Source organism: Palaemon carinicauda, chromosome 29 (genome assembly GCF_036898095.1).
Source record: "Palaemon carinicauda isolate YSFRI2023 chromosome 29, ASM3689809v2, whole genome shotgun sequence".
In the NCBI taxonomy this organism is placed as follows: domain Eukaryota; kingdom Metazoa; phylum Arthropoda; class Malacostraca; order Decapoda; family Palaemonidae; genus Palaemon; species Palaemon carinicauda.
Genome location: NC_090753.1, coordinates 93,802,382 through 93,817,582, shown reverse-complemented (window position 1 = coordinate 93,817,582; position 15,201 = coordinate 93,802,382). Strand labels below are relative to the sequence as shown.

The 15,201-nt window shown below is 47.1% G+C and overlaps 1 protein-coding gene across 1 annotated transcript in view; it reads left to right on the top strand.

Moving 5' to 3' along the window:
- LOC137622361 (ras-like protein 1) overlaps positions 1 to 15,201 on the top strand; it is a 91,721-nt gene that overhangs the window by 25,315 nt on the left and 51,205 nt on the right. Inside the window, exon 2 of the mRNA XM_068352953.1 lies at positions 10,232 to 10,280. Coding sequence (XP_068209054.1) covers positions 10,232 to 10,280 — 49 coding nt within the window. The remainder of the gene's footprint in view (positions 1 to 10,231; positions 10,281 to 15,201) is intronic.

The window sequence follows — 15,201 nt, the reverse complement described above, 5'->3', positions numbered from 1 at the left end:
TGCTAGTGTAGCTCTGCATAGGGGAGTCTCCCCCCCCCCCTCTTGGGTGTTCCCTAGTCCTCCCTTGGGCTACCTGCTCCCGGTCCCTAGTGACCCCTGCTTATGGATGCTAGAGCCTGTCTCTATCATGGGTACACCCCCTCAGGGAGGGGGAGGGATGTCTGGAACCCTGACGGTACTTCCTGCATCCTTTCCTCCCTCCCCCTGTCTCTCTATCTATCCGGGTGCCGGTCTCTTGCCGCCTCTACTGCCGGCAATACCTGCCTCCCTCTTGGTGACTTCCCTCCCTTGCCGCCAGCCCCCCGTGTACCGAGGGACTGCCGGCTGCCGCCGGCTACTACCGGCGGCTCTCCTACTCCTATCTATTCGTCCGCTTGCCGGTCGATCTCCGGAGTGCCGGCATATACTGCCGGCAACCCGATACTACCTGTACCATCCTTACCCCAGTCACCAATCCGGCATCCTCCGGCTGCCGGAGCCGCCGCTCCCTGCCGGCGTGCCGCCGTTGTGCCGGCGGCCGCCATCCTGGTATCTAACTGACTTTTGAAAATTGTCTGTTCTAATGCCAGAATCTATGCTGGAGCGAGCTCCGGCGTGCCGGCGGCTTGCCGGATGCCCCGGAGGCGTCAAGAATACTTGCACCCCCTCTCTGTAGCTATCATAAGACTAAGATAGCCCTACCTTGCAAATAGATAAGCTGCTTTGCTTCTAAGATCAGTACCTAGTACTGCTCTATTAGTGATCATGCTGTCTCTTTGCATTCTTCTATTTCCAGCATGCTATGTGCATCTTAGCGCGGCTGGTTGCCAGAAGCAGTTACCCTTAATGAGGCCTTCTGGCTCTTATCTGGGAACCGAATGAATTCGATCCCAACCTTGTCCTTGGCTTTCCATGGAGTTCCAATATAATGGGAATCCTAGGAAACTATATCCAATGATCTCGGTCATTTGGATTATCCCAGGACCAAGCCTATGGTAACCAGCCGGGCGAGATGCATGGAGCGTGTTCTCCTTTACTGTTTCATTCTCTATGCATCACACCTTCCTTAAGTTAAAATTAATGATTAATATTAACTTAATTTAAGAGCCATTCCTATAACTCCCCCATACTCATTTTCTCTTTCTTCCACAGGAGGAGCAGATGAAGTGCGATTTCGCCTACTGTGCTGTGAAACGCTCGCAGTTTTACGGACATACGGCGTGCAGGACTCACGCCCCTTGCTCAGACAAGAAAGGGGATTGGAAGTTCTGGAATCCACTGGAATGTACGGTCTGCCAGGCCTACCTAGTTGAGGCCTTCCATAACCCTCCCTCAGCGGAGGTTAGAGACATTGCTCGTGAAAAACTGCGCAAGTGGGTGCGTGGTTTTCAGAGAAATGCTACTGGACCGTACCTGGCCACCGAAGAACTGAGGTCCCTGTTGTTCCCTAAGGCCTCCCCTGACTCAGTGGTTCCAAAGGAAGCAATCCCCACTGTCCAAATTACGGTGGAACCTGATGTGGTCATGGCTCAGTCCATGCACGAGTGTCGTTTGGATTCCGAGGATGATGAACAGATCTCTGACGTCTCGGAAGACACGGAGAAGACGCTTATGGCTCAAGGAGCCGAAGAGGACGAAGACAAGGTGGAATACACCGAGTCGGAGATTGGAGCTACTCCCTCGTCCATCCCTCCGCCTACTCCTACACCGACGGAATTGTCCCTTCCGTCTACCTCCTCGACCCCGGATCCTTCCTCTTCTACCCAAGAACTGATCCGACTGATTAGAGCTGTCATGGACGACAGACTGAAGGAGAACCAGGAGTCCATCAGGTCTATGATTGGATCCAGAGACACGAAGAAGATCTCGGTCAAGGATCTCCCAGCTTGCTCTCATGCCAACCCGTGGAGGTATGCAGAGCATATGGTTATTGCGACCGGCAGGATCTTTGTTAGTGACAAGATCGGCACGGTCCCGTTGGAAGATGTGGAGTTCTTCCCAAGCTTCGAGGCCTACCCGGACTGTTACGTCCGACTTCGTTCCGAACCTGCCTCGAAGGAGGAGACCGAACCTAAAGAAGAGATAGTGTTCGATCTCGCAAAGGCCCAGGCTATGCTAGCCTCCGCATTTAAGAGCAGGGGCTTTACCTGCTCTAAGCTTCCTGCCTTGAGCAAGAAGCATCCAACATATGTCGCACCTGACACTGCGATTCTTCCATTTTTGGAAAAGGCCTTAGCTGCATGCCTTAAAGCGGCGGAAGAAGGAAAACCCTGCCCTGCACTGGAGGAGTGCAGACCCTTCTCCATCGTGACACCCCCTGACACCAGGCAATGGAAAGATGTCCAACATACTTTCGTCGTGGGTAGGCTCGATCCTGACGTCGCCGGACGTCAGTTTAATGAAGACCTCCCTAAGCTCAATGATCACCTCCTTCGCCGGGAACAAGACACGAAGGAGAGGCTTGCAGCATCGCTTTCTCATCAAGTCCAACTTGAAGTTATGGCCTGTGACACAGCAGTACCTGATCACTACATGGTACTGGCCAAATCCCACTTACTCACGGTAATGAAGGACTTGTACCATTTCATAAAGGCTCGTAGAGCCTGTCGTGAATTCGTGTTTGTCGGTGCCACCGTGAAACACGAACCCCGGAGGCTGATTTCCTCCAACATCTGGGGAAAGCACCTGTTTCCTTCTGACCTTGTCAAGGAAATAACTGACAGAGCCGCCACGGAGAATAGGAACCTTCTCCACAAGTGGGGCATGTCCAGAAAAAGGAAAACCTCTCAGGACGATGGACCTCAGCCTAAGAGGAAACCTCAGAAGCCGAAACCCCAGCAACGTCAACAACGACGTCAGTTTCCGGGACCCGCTACCTCCCAAGTGGTTGCCCAACCACAACAGACCTTTCAATTGGTCCCCCAACCGGTGTTGTCACAGTCACCGGTCTTCACCCCTGCCTTTGAGCAGCCATCCACTACCTTTCATGCCAGAGGTAGAGGCTCGTCCAGGGGTGCAAGCAGAGACGCCTCTCGTCGTCCCTCCAGAGGTAGAGGAGGAAAGGGAGCTAGCGGCCGAGGCAACAAGTCCTCGGGACACCAGAAGCAATGAAGTGCTTCCGGTGGGAGGAAGACTCCGCCAATTCCAGGATCGTTGGACCTTCGATCCTTGGGCACACAGCATCATCAAGAACGGTCTAGGCTGGAGTTGGGTGCAACCACCCCCAATCTTCCAGCGGTTCTTTCAACAATCAACCCCCATTCTGGAAGAATATGTTCTAGACCTCTTGAACAAGAAGGTGATAAGGAAGGTAAAGTCCACCAGGTTCCAAGGGAGACTGTTTTGCGTTCCCAAGAAGGACTCAGACAAGCTCAGAGTCATTCTGGACTTATCCCCCCTCAACAAGTTCATAGAGAACAACAAATTCAAGATGCTGACGCTTCAACAAATAAGGACCCTTCTGCCTCAAGGTTCCTACACGGTCTCTATAGACCTGGCGGATGCCTATTGGCACATTCCAATGAACCATCACGCTTCCTCCTACCTAGGATTTCGACTCCAAAGGAAAAGCTACGCCTTCCGGGCCATGCCATTCGGCCTCAATGTGGCCCCTCGGATCTTCACAAAGCTGGCGGATGCCATAGTACAACAGCTCCGCCTAAGAAACGTCCAGGTGATGGCCTACCTCGACGACTGGCTAGTCTGGGCTCCATCGCCCGAAGAGTGTACAAAGTCTTGCGACGAAGTTACCCAGTACCTAGAACACCTGGGATTCAAGATCAACGAGAAGAAATCTCGCCTCTCTCCGGCTCAGAAGTTTCAGTGGCTGGGAATCCACTGGAATCTTCAGTCACACCGCCTTTCCATCCCCCAGAAGAAAAGGAAGGAAATAGCAGGGTCTGTCAAGCGACTACTGAAATCCAAACGCATTTCAAGACGACAGCAGGAACGAGTTCTAGGCTCTCTACAATTCGCCTCAGTGACAAACCCAGTGCTTCGTGCACAGCTAAAGGATGCCGCGGGAGTCTGGAGACGATCGGCATCCATCGCTCGAAGAGACCTCAAGAGACGGCTTCCAAACAGACTTCGACGCCTCCTAAAGCCGTGGTCGGAAGCAATGGCCCTAAAAAGGTCCATTCCTCTCCAACACCCTCCTCCATCACTCAACATCCACACGGATGCATCACTGGAGGGCTGGGGAGGTCACTCCCACCTGAAACAAGCTCAAGGGACCTGGTCTCCACTATTCAAGACGTTCCACATAAACATCTTGGAGGCCATGGCGGTCCTTCTTACTCTGAAGAAGCTATCCCCGCCGCCCTCGATCCACATCCGTCTAACCCTAGACAACTCGGTGGTAGTTCGTTGTCTCAATCGCCAGGGCTCAAGATCGCCCCAGATAAATCAGGTGCTTCTCCCAATCTTCCGTCTGGCGGAGAAGAAGAAGTGGCACCTGTCTGCAGTTCACCTACAAGGATTCCGCAACGTGACAGCGGATGCTCTATCTCGGACAAACCCGATAGAGTCGGAATGGTCTCTAGACGCAAGATCATTCTCCTTCATCTCTCATCAAGTCCCAGAACTTCAGATAGATCTCTTTGCAACGAGCGACAACAATCAACTTCCTCTGTACGTAGCCCCGTACGAGGACCCCAAAGCAGAAGCGGTGGACGCCATGTCACTGGACTGGAACAGATGGTCGAAGATATACCTGTTCCCTCCCACCAACCTTCTGTTGAAAGTCCTCTCCAAACTGAGAACCTTCAAAGGGACAGCGGCCCTAGTGGCTCCCAAGTGGCCCCGGAGCAACTGGTACCCCCTGGTCCTGGAGCTGCAGCCCAAGCTGATCCCTCTCCCGGGCCCAGTTCTCTCTCAACAAGTACAGAAGTCGACTGTCTTCGCTTCATCATCGAAAATCAAGGACCTTCATCTCATGATTTTCTCTCCCTTGCCGCAAAGAAGAGGTTTGGGATCTCGAAGAAAAGTCTAGACTTCCTAGAGGAATACAAGACCGAATCCACGAGACGGCAATACGAATCATCCTGGAGGAAATGGGTCTCCTTTGTTAAAGCAAAAAATCCTAAAGAAATCACCATTGATTTCTGTATGTCCTTCTTCATTCACCTTCATGGACAAGGATTAGCAGCCAATACGATTTCAACCTGCAAATCGGCTTTGACTAGACCAATTCTATATGCTTTCCAAATTGATCTGTCCAACGACATCTTTAACAAACTGCCGAAAGCATGTGCTCGCCTACGCCCAGCACCCCCTCCGAAACCGATCTCCTGGTCACTAGACAAGGTGCTCCATTTCGCCTCCAACTTGGACAATGATTCATGCCCCCTCAAGGATCTGACTCAGAAAGTTATATTTTTATTTGCTCTCGCCTCGGGAGCTCGAGTCAGCGAAATAGTGGCATTATCAAGAGAAGAGGGACACATCCTGTTTGCTGATTCAGGAGAAGTGACCCTCTCCCCCGATCCGACGTTTCTCGCCAAAAATGAATTACCCACCAAAAGATGGGGCCCTTGGAGAATATGCCCCCTGAAGGAGGATGTCTCTCTATGTCCAGTAGAGAGTCTCAAGGTCTATCTTCGCAGAACTTCAAACTTTGGTGGAGGCCAACTCTTCAAAGGAGAAACATCGGGCAGCGACCTGTCACTGAAACAATTAAGAGCGAAAATCACCTACTTCATTCGCAGAGCGGATCCGAACAGTACACCCGCTGGTCATGATCCTAGAAAAGTGGCATCTTCTCTGAACTTCTTTCAGAGCATGGACTTCGAGAGCCTTAAGAACTTTACGGGCTGGAAGTCCTCGCGAGTTTTCTTTAAACATTATGCGAAACAAGTGCACGAAATCAAACATTTTGTGGTAGCCGCAGGTAGTGTTATGAAACCTGCACCTAACTCTGCGTAGAACAGTGAGTTACTTGGGACTCTAACTCTTCGGGTGCCTATGTTGACCCTCGAGTGATTCATAGTGATGTCTAAAAACACTTAGTGCTTTTATAACTGTTCTTATCCCAGGTGAAATGTCATAGTGTCACACAAGTGCCGCATGCCTTGAGCATGATGTGTTATTTAAAGACTTGCGTTCCTCGAGAACGAGTACCTACTAATCCTGAAATTCCCTTTCAGATTCAAGAGCAAGCCTTTATTTCTATGTACATTATTATTACTGTAAATGAACTTTACTTTTGCTGTAAATTATTTAATTTCTGCATTGTGAAATAAAATTTCTATTTTATTACTTATGCGTCTCTTTCAGCTCCTACTTACTATGAAATACATACTGTCATAGTTTTATTTATTCCTCCTTTCTTATGGTCATGAAGAATTTAAGATGTCTATTCCTAAATTATATTCACCTTGCCTCAGTAAGGTTCCTACACGAATACTTACTTCTGATAATCAGGAGATGAACTCTACACACAGTGCCCAACCACCACTGGCCTACTTCAGAATGTTCCTATACAAATATCAAACATTCTGCTTCATCTCTAAGCTCTTAAAAGCTCTTCTGTCAAGATGAATAGCCCTTCAATACCACTTTGACGTCGGCATAGCCCATGGGAACTTCCTACCAATGGGGGGCAGGATACTTCGTTCCTATGGTTCTTACCTAAGATTACTTTGCTGTTTTGTCAATGCCTAGGCACTTAACTCTGGGGGAAAATCTACCACGATACATTGATTCTCTGGTACTCTTCCATCAGGACGCCATGGCTTGAGCCCAAAAAACGGATTTTGAGCGAAGCGAAAAATCTATTTTTGGGTGAGATAGCCATGGCGTCCTGATGGACCCTCCCTACTACTTCGTTCAGTTTGTTCCCACCCTACACAATTGTATCATGGTGATGGGCAGCAACTGGCGCCAGGATAAAGACGCGCGTGACGTCATTAGAGCAATGGCGTCCGTTTGTTTACGTCTCGAGTATCAGTAGTAGCCACGAGTGAGATTAGCTGTGGAACGGCTCCCAGCTATTCTCAGCCCTTACACACCGAAGCGTTAACTCTGTTCGGGGTGGAGATAGCTATGTGGCACGACCAGACATGCGTGTCCCCTGTTGTATTACGATGTCTTAAAGGGAAACCTTTGAGATACTCGCTCCAGAAGTTAGAATTCTGTGATAACCTGTGGTTAAATTCTCTGGGAATATCTTAGTAGTCTTATACCCAAGGAAGCTACCAAACAGGAACCTTCCATCAGGACGCCATGGCTATCTCACCCAAAAATAGATTTTTCGCTTCGCTCAAAATCCGTTTTCTTCATCCAGTACCTCTGTAACGCAAATTGTCGATTTCTTCTTAGACCTTAGAAGAAAACACAACTTTTCCTCCTCGACCATCAACGTGTACAGGAGTATGTTGGCAACTATCTTCAGGCACAGGAATTTAGACCTCTCAAATAATAAAAACCTTCAAGATCTTCTCAGATCATTTAAGACTTCTAAGAAGCGTCAACAGGATTCACCAGCCTGGAATTTAGATGTTGTTCTAAAGTTCCTCATGAGTGACAGATTTGAGTCTTTACACTCTGCTTCTCTTAAAGATCTGACTTTGAAGACTCTTTTCTTAGTAAGTCTGGCAACAGCTAAGAGAGTCAGTGAAGTTCACACCTTTAACAAGAATATTGGCTTTAGATACGGAAAAGCTATATGTTCCTTACAGCTTGGATTCCTGGCCAAGAACGAACGTCCTTTTCATCCATGGCCTAAGTCTTTCGAGATTACTAACCTCTCTGATGTGGTTGGTGAAGAGTTGGAGAAAGTTCTGTGCCCTGTTAGAGCACTCAAGTTCTATGTGGACAGAACTGAAGATTTAAGAGGCAATTCAGAAGCTCTTTGGTGTGCAGTCAGGAAACCTTCGTTACCTATGTCAAAATATGCCCTATCTTTTTTTATAAGACTTTTAATTAGAGAGGCTCACTCACACTGCAGTAAGGCAGACCTCAAGCTGCTGAAAGTGAAAGCTCATGAAGTTAGAGCTGTGGCAACTTCTGTAGCTTTTAAACAAAATCGTTCTCTGCAAAGCATCATGGACGCAACCTTTTGGAGGAGTAAATCTGTGTTCGCCTCGCATTACTTGAAACGTGTCCAGACTCTTTACGAGGACTGCTACACTTTGGGACCATTCGTAGCAGCGAGTGCAGTAGTGGGTGAAGGATCTACCACTACGTTCCCTAATCCCTAGTACCCTTTTTCTTCTCTTGGAACTTATATATATTTTTATGGTTGTTTGTGGAGATTGGTCGACAGTCTTCCGCAATCTTTGATTTAGTCAGGTGGTCATTTTGTTCCTTGAGAGCGCCCGGAACAAGGGTATTAGTTGAGGTCCTGTCAGCATAGAGGTTATTTACCGGTTTGACAGCTCCTAGTGGTCTTCAGCCCCCTGGGTGGATCTCTGGATCTCATAAGGAAAGCGGACATAATGAGGCAGAGAATCATTGAAGTCAGCTTCCTTAGCAGGTACGAACCCTTAAGCTTGTTTTAATTAACTCTTAAGTAATATGCCAACAATGTAACTGTCTCTAACCCTCCACCAAGGGTCTCCGGTGATGGGCCTTTTAGGGTTGTTTGTTTTTATCTCCTAACCACCGGTAGAGGTCCTCCATTACTTCCCTGATTACTAGTGTAGGTCGTCGTTGCTAGCCGACCAAGGCGTTTTTAAACACCACTTAAGGAATCTCTGGAGTTATCTCCCTTTTGGTATAAGTTTTTTCAAAGAAAGGTGGCCAAGAAGTTGTTGCCATTGTCCATTGTCATGTTGGTGGTAAATGTGGTTTGTGAATTGGTCCTCCGAAGGGAACACTTGTTGATACCATATCTATCCTCATGCTTGGGTAAACCATCTTCTGCTTGGGCTATAGGCTGGACTTCTTTATATTATAAGTTAATGACAATTTCTAGAGCATGAAAGAGAGAGAAGACCGTCCCGATGTTTGAAGAGCCATCTCCGTGAGAATGATAGGATCAGCCAGTCATCCAGTTATCAGAGGAATCTACTACCTCTGAAATGATACCACAAGTTCTCTTGAGGTTTTCATGATAGATTCATCCTTACTGTAACATTTGTAATTGACTTTATCCCATATCTTAATGCTAACTTTTAGTACATTCATTAAATTTATGGGTATCTACATAAAAATATACCATCAATTTGTTCATATGCCTGTTATATTTTATTTGATTTTTTTTTCTCATTGCCAGACAATTTTATTAGTTGTACATTAGTCAATCTCGAGATCAAAGATTTGTTTATGATATTTACCTTATCTTGTACAGTATTTATTTTTTGCATAACACTGAGAAGTAATTATTTTCTTATATTAGTTGTTTGTTTATCTCCAGATATTTAGGTCTTCATTACCTTTCACTGATCTTCAATGCTTTCTTCAAAATAAGTTTATAATGGTTTAAAGATTACAGTACAGATGTGAATGTTTGTATACATTGTTGTTGTTGTGCAGTACTAGATATTAACCTTTAGAGCCCCAATTCCACACCAAATGACTTGGCCTTCAAGCCGCGAGTCATTACTTATTTCCCCAGTACAAAATCTGTAAGGACTTGACAAAATTCATGATTGCATATTTGAATGAATTTCCTTTACATCATATATAATTTTACATCTTTTGTAAAAATTTTATATAGATGTATAATAAAAAGAAAAAAAACTGGCAATTATTAGGCATAAATTACATCCAATCATTCCGAAGGAAGTAGAAAGGGGGCATGTAAATTATGACCAATGGCACTTAAAGGGTTAATGATTTATTATTATTATTATTATTATTATTATTATGATTATTACTTGCTAAACTACAACCCTAGTTGGAAAAGCAGGATGCTATTATAGGCCCAAGGGCTCCAACAGGGGAAATAGCCCAGTGAGAAAAGAAAATATACCACAAGAGAAGTTTAATAATAACATTGAAATAAATCTGTTATATATAAACTCTGAAAACATCAAAATAACAAGAGGAAGAGAAATAAGATAAAATAGTGTGCTTGAGTGTATCCTCAAACAAGACCATGGTACAGAGGCTATGGCACTACCCAAGGCAAGAGAGGTACAGAGGCTATGGCTCTACCCAAGACAAGAGAATATGGATGTATGGTAGCCACATTTTCTGTTAGATACTGTCAGGATTTGAATTATTAAAAGTGTAAAGGGAAGAGCTTATTTTATCGTATAGCATTGACATCATATGATATCTAATTTTAAATCTTTTCTTTCTTTGACAGCTGGAGGTGTTGGTAAGAGTGCACTCACTATTCAACTTATTCAGAATCAGTAAGTATGCTTTCTTGTGTACGTTGTACTGGAATACTTTGTAAATTGCTGTGTCACGTGTCCTTGGGTATTTTGTATTGGATTGCATGATACGTCATCATGGACAATATTCATAATTATATACATGTATTGTGAATTTTTTTCCAAGTAGATTAAAATAATTAATTGAGAATGTTTGAGAGAATGTGTCCTTGGGTATTTTGTATTGGATTGCATGATATGTCATCATGGACAATATGACAAACTTATAACAGAGTTTGTATTTTTCCTAACATACAAACCCGAATTCTTTACAATAGGAGATATTCTAGCGCGGGCTGGAAAATACGGCAGAAAACCTTAACAAGGTCGTTAACGACCGGGCCGGTAGTTATCCCCCTGTTGGGGGTGGGGGACTCCCGGCCAGTAGCTACTGAGTACCTTCAATCAGATTCTAGCTAGGACTATTTTAGGGGGCGGTGACGGAGGGAAGATTTGAGTAAAGAATTCGGGTTTGTATGTTAGGAAAAATACAAACTCTGTTATAAGTTTGTCATTTTTTCCTACACTAAATACAAACCCTCATTCTTTACTATAGGAGACTTAGTCTTGAGGTCAGGGTGGACGAAGGGTTCTCTATTCCTAGAGAAGATAGTCCTCAGACTAGACTCTATTAATGAACAATCTCCCATTAACTTTCTTTGTAGATCCCAAAATCCAGCATGACTGAAGGTTTGTAAATATGTAGAAACCAAAGTTTCAACATGAAGAGGGTCAAGAGAAAAACCAGAACCCTTTCATACAAAGGGTTCCCCTGACCTTGAAAAGGGGAACCCTCGTGACTACGAGTATAACTTTTACCCTGTGATAGGAGTCAGATGAGTTTCATACCTTATTTCCATTGATGAGTCCAGCCGAAACTGGTCACAGACTAGGATACCCAGATGGGAGGAAGAAGAAAGAGCAGAAGATAGATGGATGTTCTTCTAAAACCTAGTGTAACTCAGAATCCTCGATCAATGGCTACTGTCCCCTGAAAGGGCGTGAAGGTAGTTACAGCACCTGCTGGACTGCCACAATAGGTCCTATAGAAAGGGTGTTTAGAGACCTATGTGTCACATCTGATAGATAGTGAGAGGTGAATGTAGATTGGCGCTTCCAGACTCCAGCTCTTAAGACTTGGGAGACTGAAAAATTCTTCTTAAACGCCAGCGAGGCAGCCACTCCCCTAACCTGATGGGCTTTGGGTTGAGCTGCCTCTGGGTCTCCGTGAATGGCTCTTGTCAGTATCCTGAGTTGCCCTATTGAGGCTAGAAAATTGAAATTCTCTAAAACTCTCATCGGCAGATGAAGGTTTCTGGGTTTTGGCAACAAAGCTTGGCACGAAGTTGAGAGAGACTTCCCCCCATCCTCTAGTATGGGTGACTTCGTAGGATAGACCGTGAAGTTCACTAACCCATTTTGCCGAGGCCAGAGCTACAAGGAAGACGGTCTTAAGGGTAAGGAAGAAATCAGAGGCCCTATTTAAGGGCTCATATGGAGGTCCCTTTAAGGAGCGTAAGACCAGGAACACGTCCCAAGGTGGTGGTCTAATCTCCACTGGGGGGCAAGATCTCTCAAAACCTCGAATCAACAAGGTGATATCTTCTGAGGTGGAAAGGTCAACTCCTCTCAGTCTGCAGATGAGGCTTAAGGCTGAACGATAGCCCTTAATTGCCGAGACTGAAAGGAGTTTCTCCTCCCTGAGGTAAACTAGGAAGTCTGCCACTAAAGGAAGAGAGGGATCGAGTGGAGACACGCCTCGCCCTCTACACCAAGCTGCAAACACTCTCCATTTTGCTTGGTAGAGGTTTGTGGAAGATGGGCGCAGGTGCCTGGACATGTGTTCAGCCACATTTCCTGAAAAGCCTCTGCTTCTGAGGAGAGACTGGACAGCCTCCAGGCGTGAAGTTTCAGGAAGTGGATTCTCCCGGGGGGATACCACTGTGTGGCTGCGTCAACAGACGGGGTTCTGGAGGCAGGAACCTCTGCACTCGAACCAGCAGGGAAAGGAGATCTGCGTACCACTCTCTGCTTGGCCAAGCCGGAGCTATTAGTGTTAGCTTGCAGTCCCGTGAGATCCTGAGTTTGTTGATCACCTTTTTGTGCAGGCAAAAGGGAGGGAAGGCATAAGCGTCCAGGTTGTCCCAGGAGTGTTGGAGGGCGTCCTTGATCGCTGCCTGATAGTCTGAAACTGGGGACCCATAGCGGGGAAGTTTCGCATTCAGAGGTGGCGAACAGATCTATTGTGGGTTAACCCCACAAAGCTATTACTGTCTTTGCTACTCGAGGATCCAAAGACCATTCTCCACTCAGGACTTGGTGATGCCTGCTCAGCTGATACGCCACGATGTTTCCCCGGCCCAGAATAAACCTGGCTGAAAGAGAAATGTTGTGGCTTTCTGCCCACTGGCAGATCTGGACTGCTAACAGACAGAGGTCTCTTGCCAGAGTACCCCCTTGCTTGTTGATGTACGAGACGGCTGTGGAGTTGTCGCTCATCAGAACCACCTCTCGTCCGCGTAGATCTTCTGCAAAGAATTTTAGGCCTTTCCAGGCAGCTAATAATTCTAAGTGGTTTATATGGAGAGAACTCTCTATCAGAGACCAAACTCCTGATGCTAATTTGGGGCCTAGGTGGGAACCCCATCCCCATAGCGACGTGTCCGAAAAGAGTTTTAACTTCGGACTCGGGTTTTGGAGGGGAATGCCCTTTTGGGTGTTCTCTCTGGTCGACCACCAATGAAGATCTTGTAGCACCAGACTTGGAACCTCCACTTCCAAGAATGGGGAATCTGACTTTTGAGACCAATGGGTCTTCAGATGCCATTGGAGACTTCTCATTCTCAATCTCCCGCCTGGAACCAGTTTTTCCAGAGAGGCAAGATGGCCCAGAAGACACTGCCACGACTTGGCTGAAGGTGGTAGTGGAGACAAGAGATGGGCGATGGACTGATCCAGTCTCCGAAGCCTGTCTTCCGACGGAAACACTCTCCCTGCCTGGGTGTTGATGGACATACCCAGATAGTTTAAGACTTGGGTCAGAGTTAAGCAAGACTTCTCTGCATTTACAAGGATCCCCAGATCCTTGCAAAGATTCAGAAGTCTTCTCAGATGATCCAGAGCTAGCTCCTTGGACGAGGCCAGGAGTAGCCAATCGTCCAGATATCTTAGCAGACGAATTCCATGTTTGTGCGCCCACGAAGATACGAGTTTGAAGATCTTCGTAAAGACCTGTGGGGTGGTCGAGAGGCCGAAGCACAGGACTTTGAACTTGAAGATTCGACCCTGAGCCAGGAAGCGTAGGAATTTCTGAGATGTACGATGGATTGGCACTTGGAAATAAGCTTCTCTCAAGTCTACAGATGCCATGAAGTCTCCTGGACGTACTGCTTGAGTCACAGAGGCCGCTGTCTCCATTTTGAATGGAGTCTTCTTCACGAACTGGTTCAGAGTCGAAAGATCTATCACTGGTCTCCAACCTCCCGAGGCTTTCTCTACCAGAAAGAGGCGACTGAAAAACCCTGGGGAAGAGTCGGAGACCTCTTGAATGGCGTCTTTTAGAAGCATGTTCTATATCTCCCGAGCTAGGGCTTGCTGTTTCCCGGGATCCCGAGGGACCTGGGAGGACGAGATCGGGGGAGGAATTAGAGGAGGAGCAGAGTCTATGAAGGGAATGCAGTATCCCCAACAAAGCACCCTTATGTTCCATTGCATGGCCCCCATAGCTTTCCACCTCCAACTCCCCTGCAGGCACCCCCCTACGCATTGTGAGGGGGGAGTCGAGACCCTATTTCTGTCTAGGGTTCCTCCCTCTGCCTTTAGCCTTAGGAGGAGCCGACTTTCCTCTGCCCATAGGTTTGGGTGTAAAAGAGGGGCGGTTGAGGTTCTTGGCTGGCAGTGGAATTGCGATTGTTGCCTTGGGTTGTGGAGTTGGCTGCTGTTGCATCGGACGAAAAGAAGCAGCCTTTTGCATTGCAGTGTCCTGCGTCTCCTTCCTCCAAGTCTCTAAGGTAGAGGAGACTGCTTGTCTACAGAAGAGGAGAGGTTGTAGAAGATCAGAGTTCCTCAAATCAGATTTCTCAGATTTACCGATGCTCCTATGCAGTCTGGAGACTACCGATTCCCTCCTTTTGAGAATCCAGTTACCGTAGCAGTTAGAAAGTCCATTGTTTTGGCCCCAGCAGCCAGGACTTCCTGCAGGGACTGCATGAAATTTTGGTTTGAAAGGTCCTCGTGACTTGCAAGGTAGTCCACTGTGCCAGACCATGTGTCAAACCTGGAAAGTGCCTCTAGAAGAGACATTGACGCTGCTTCCATTGTCGAGGCTTCTGCTGCGGTAAAGGAGACTGGAAGGGAAGAGAGTCTCTCTGCAGAGCAGCCAGGTGTAAGCCTTGCTGTGAGGGGATCTAGTGTCAGAGGCGAATGGTTGGCATCTCTGACCTTGTAAAAGCGCCTTTGCCTCGAAAAAGGAAACTGCAGCAGTTTATGGGATCCTTGAGACTTCAAGGAACTCGTTTCCCCCGAGACCGCCTGCGAGACCTTCCTCAGACAGCCTGCAGTGTGAATAGATCAGGGAAGTTCGATTCTGGTCTTAGGGTTTGGTGGAGGACGACATAGTCTGTCTAAAGCTGGAGCATCGGTATGACGAGGTGACAGGTGTAAATTTCCGAGACCTGAGATATTACACATCGTTCTTAGAGCTCTCAGATAGGCCGACTCTAAATCTTTTGATGGTTGTTCCTCCGAGGAATGCTCAGGTTGCGCTAATTCTTCGTGAGGGAGGGCGGTCGAAGCCTGAATGTCTGAAGGTAACGGCGAGGTAACATACTCCATTGCCGACAATCCAGAGGAAGGCTGAGCGCTGGTTGATGGCACCGAGCGCGTGCAAGATCCTGCCTGG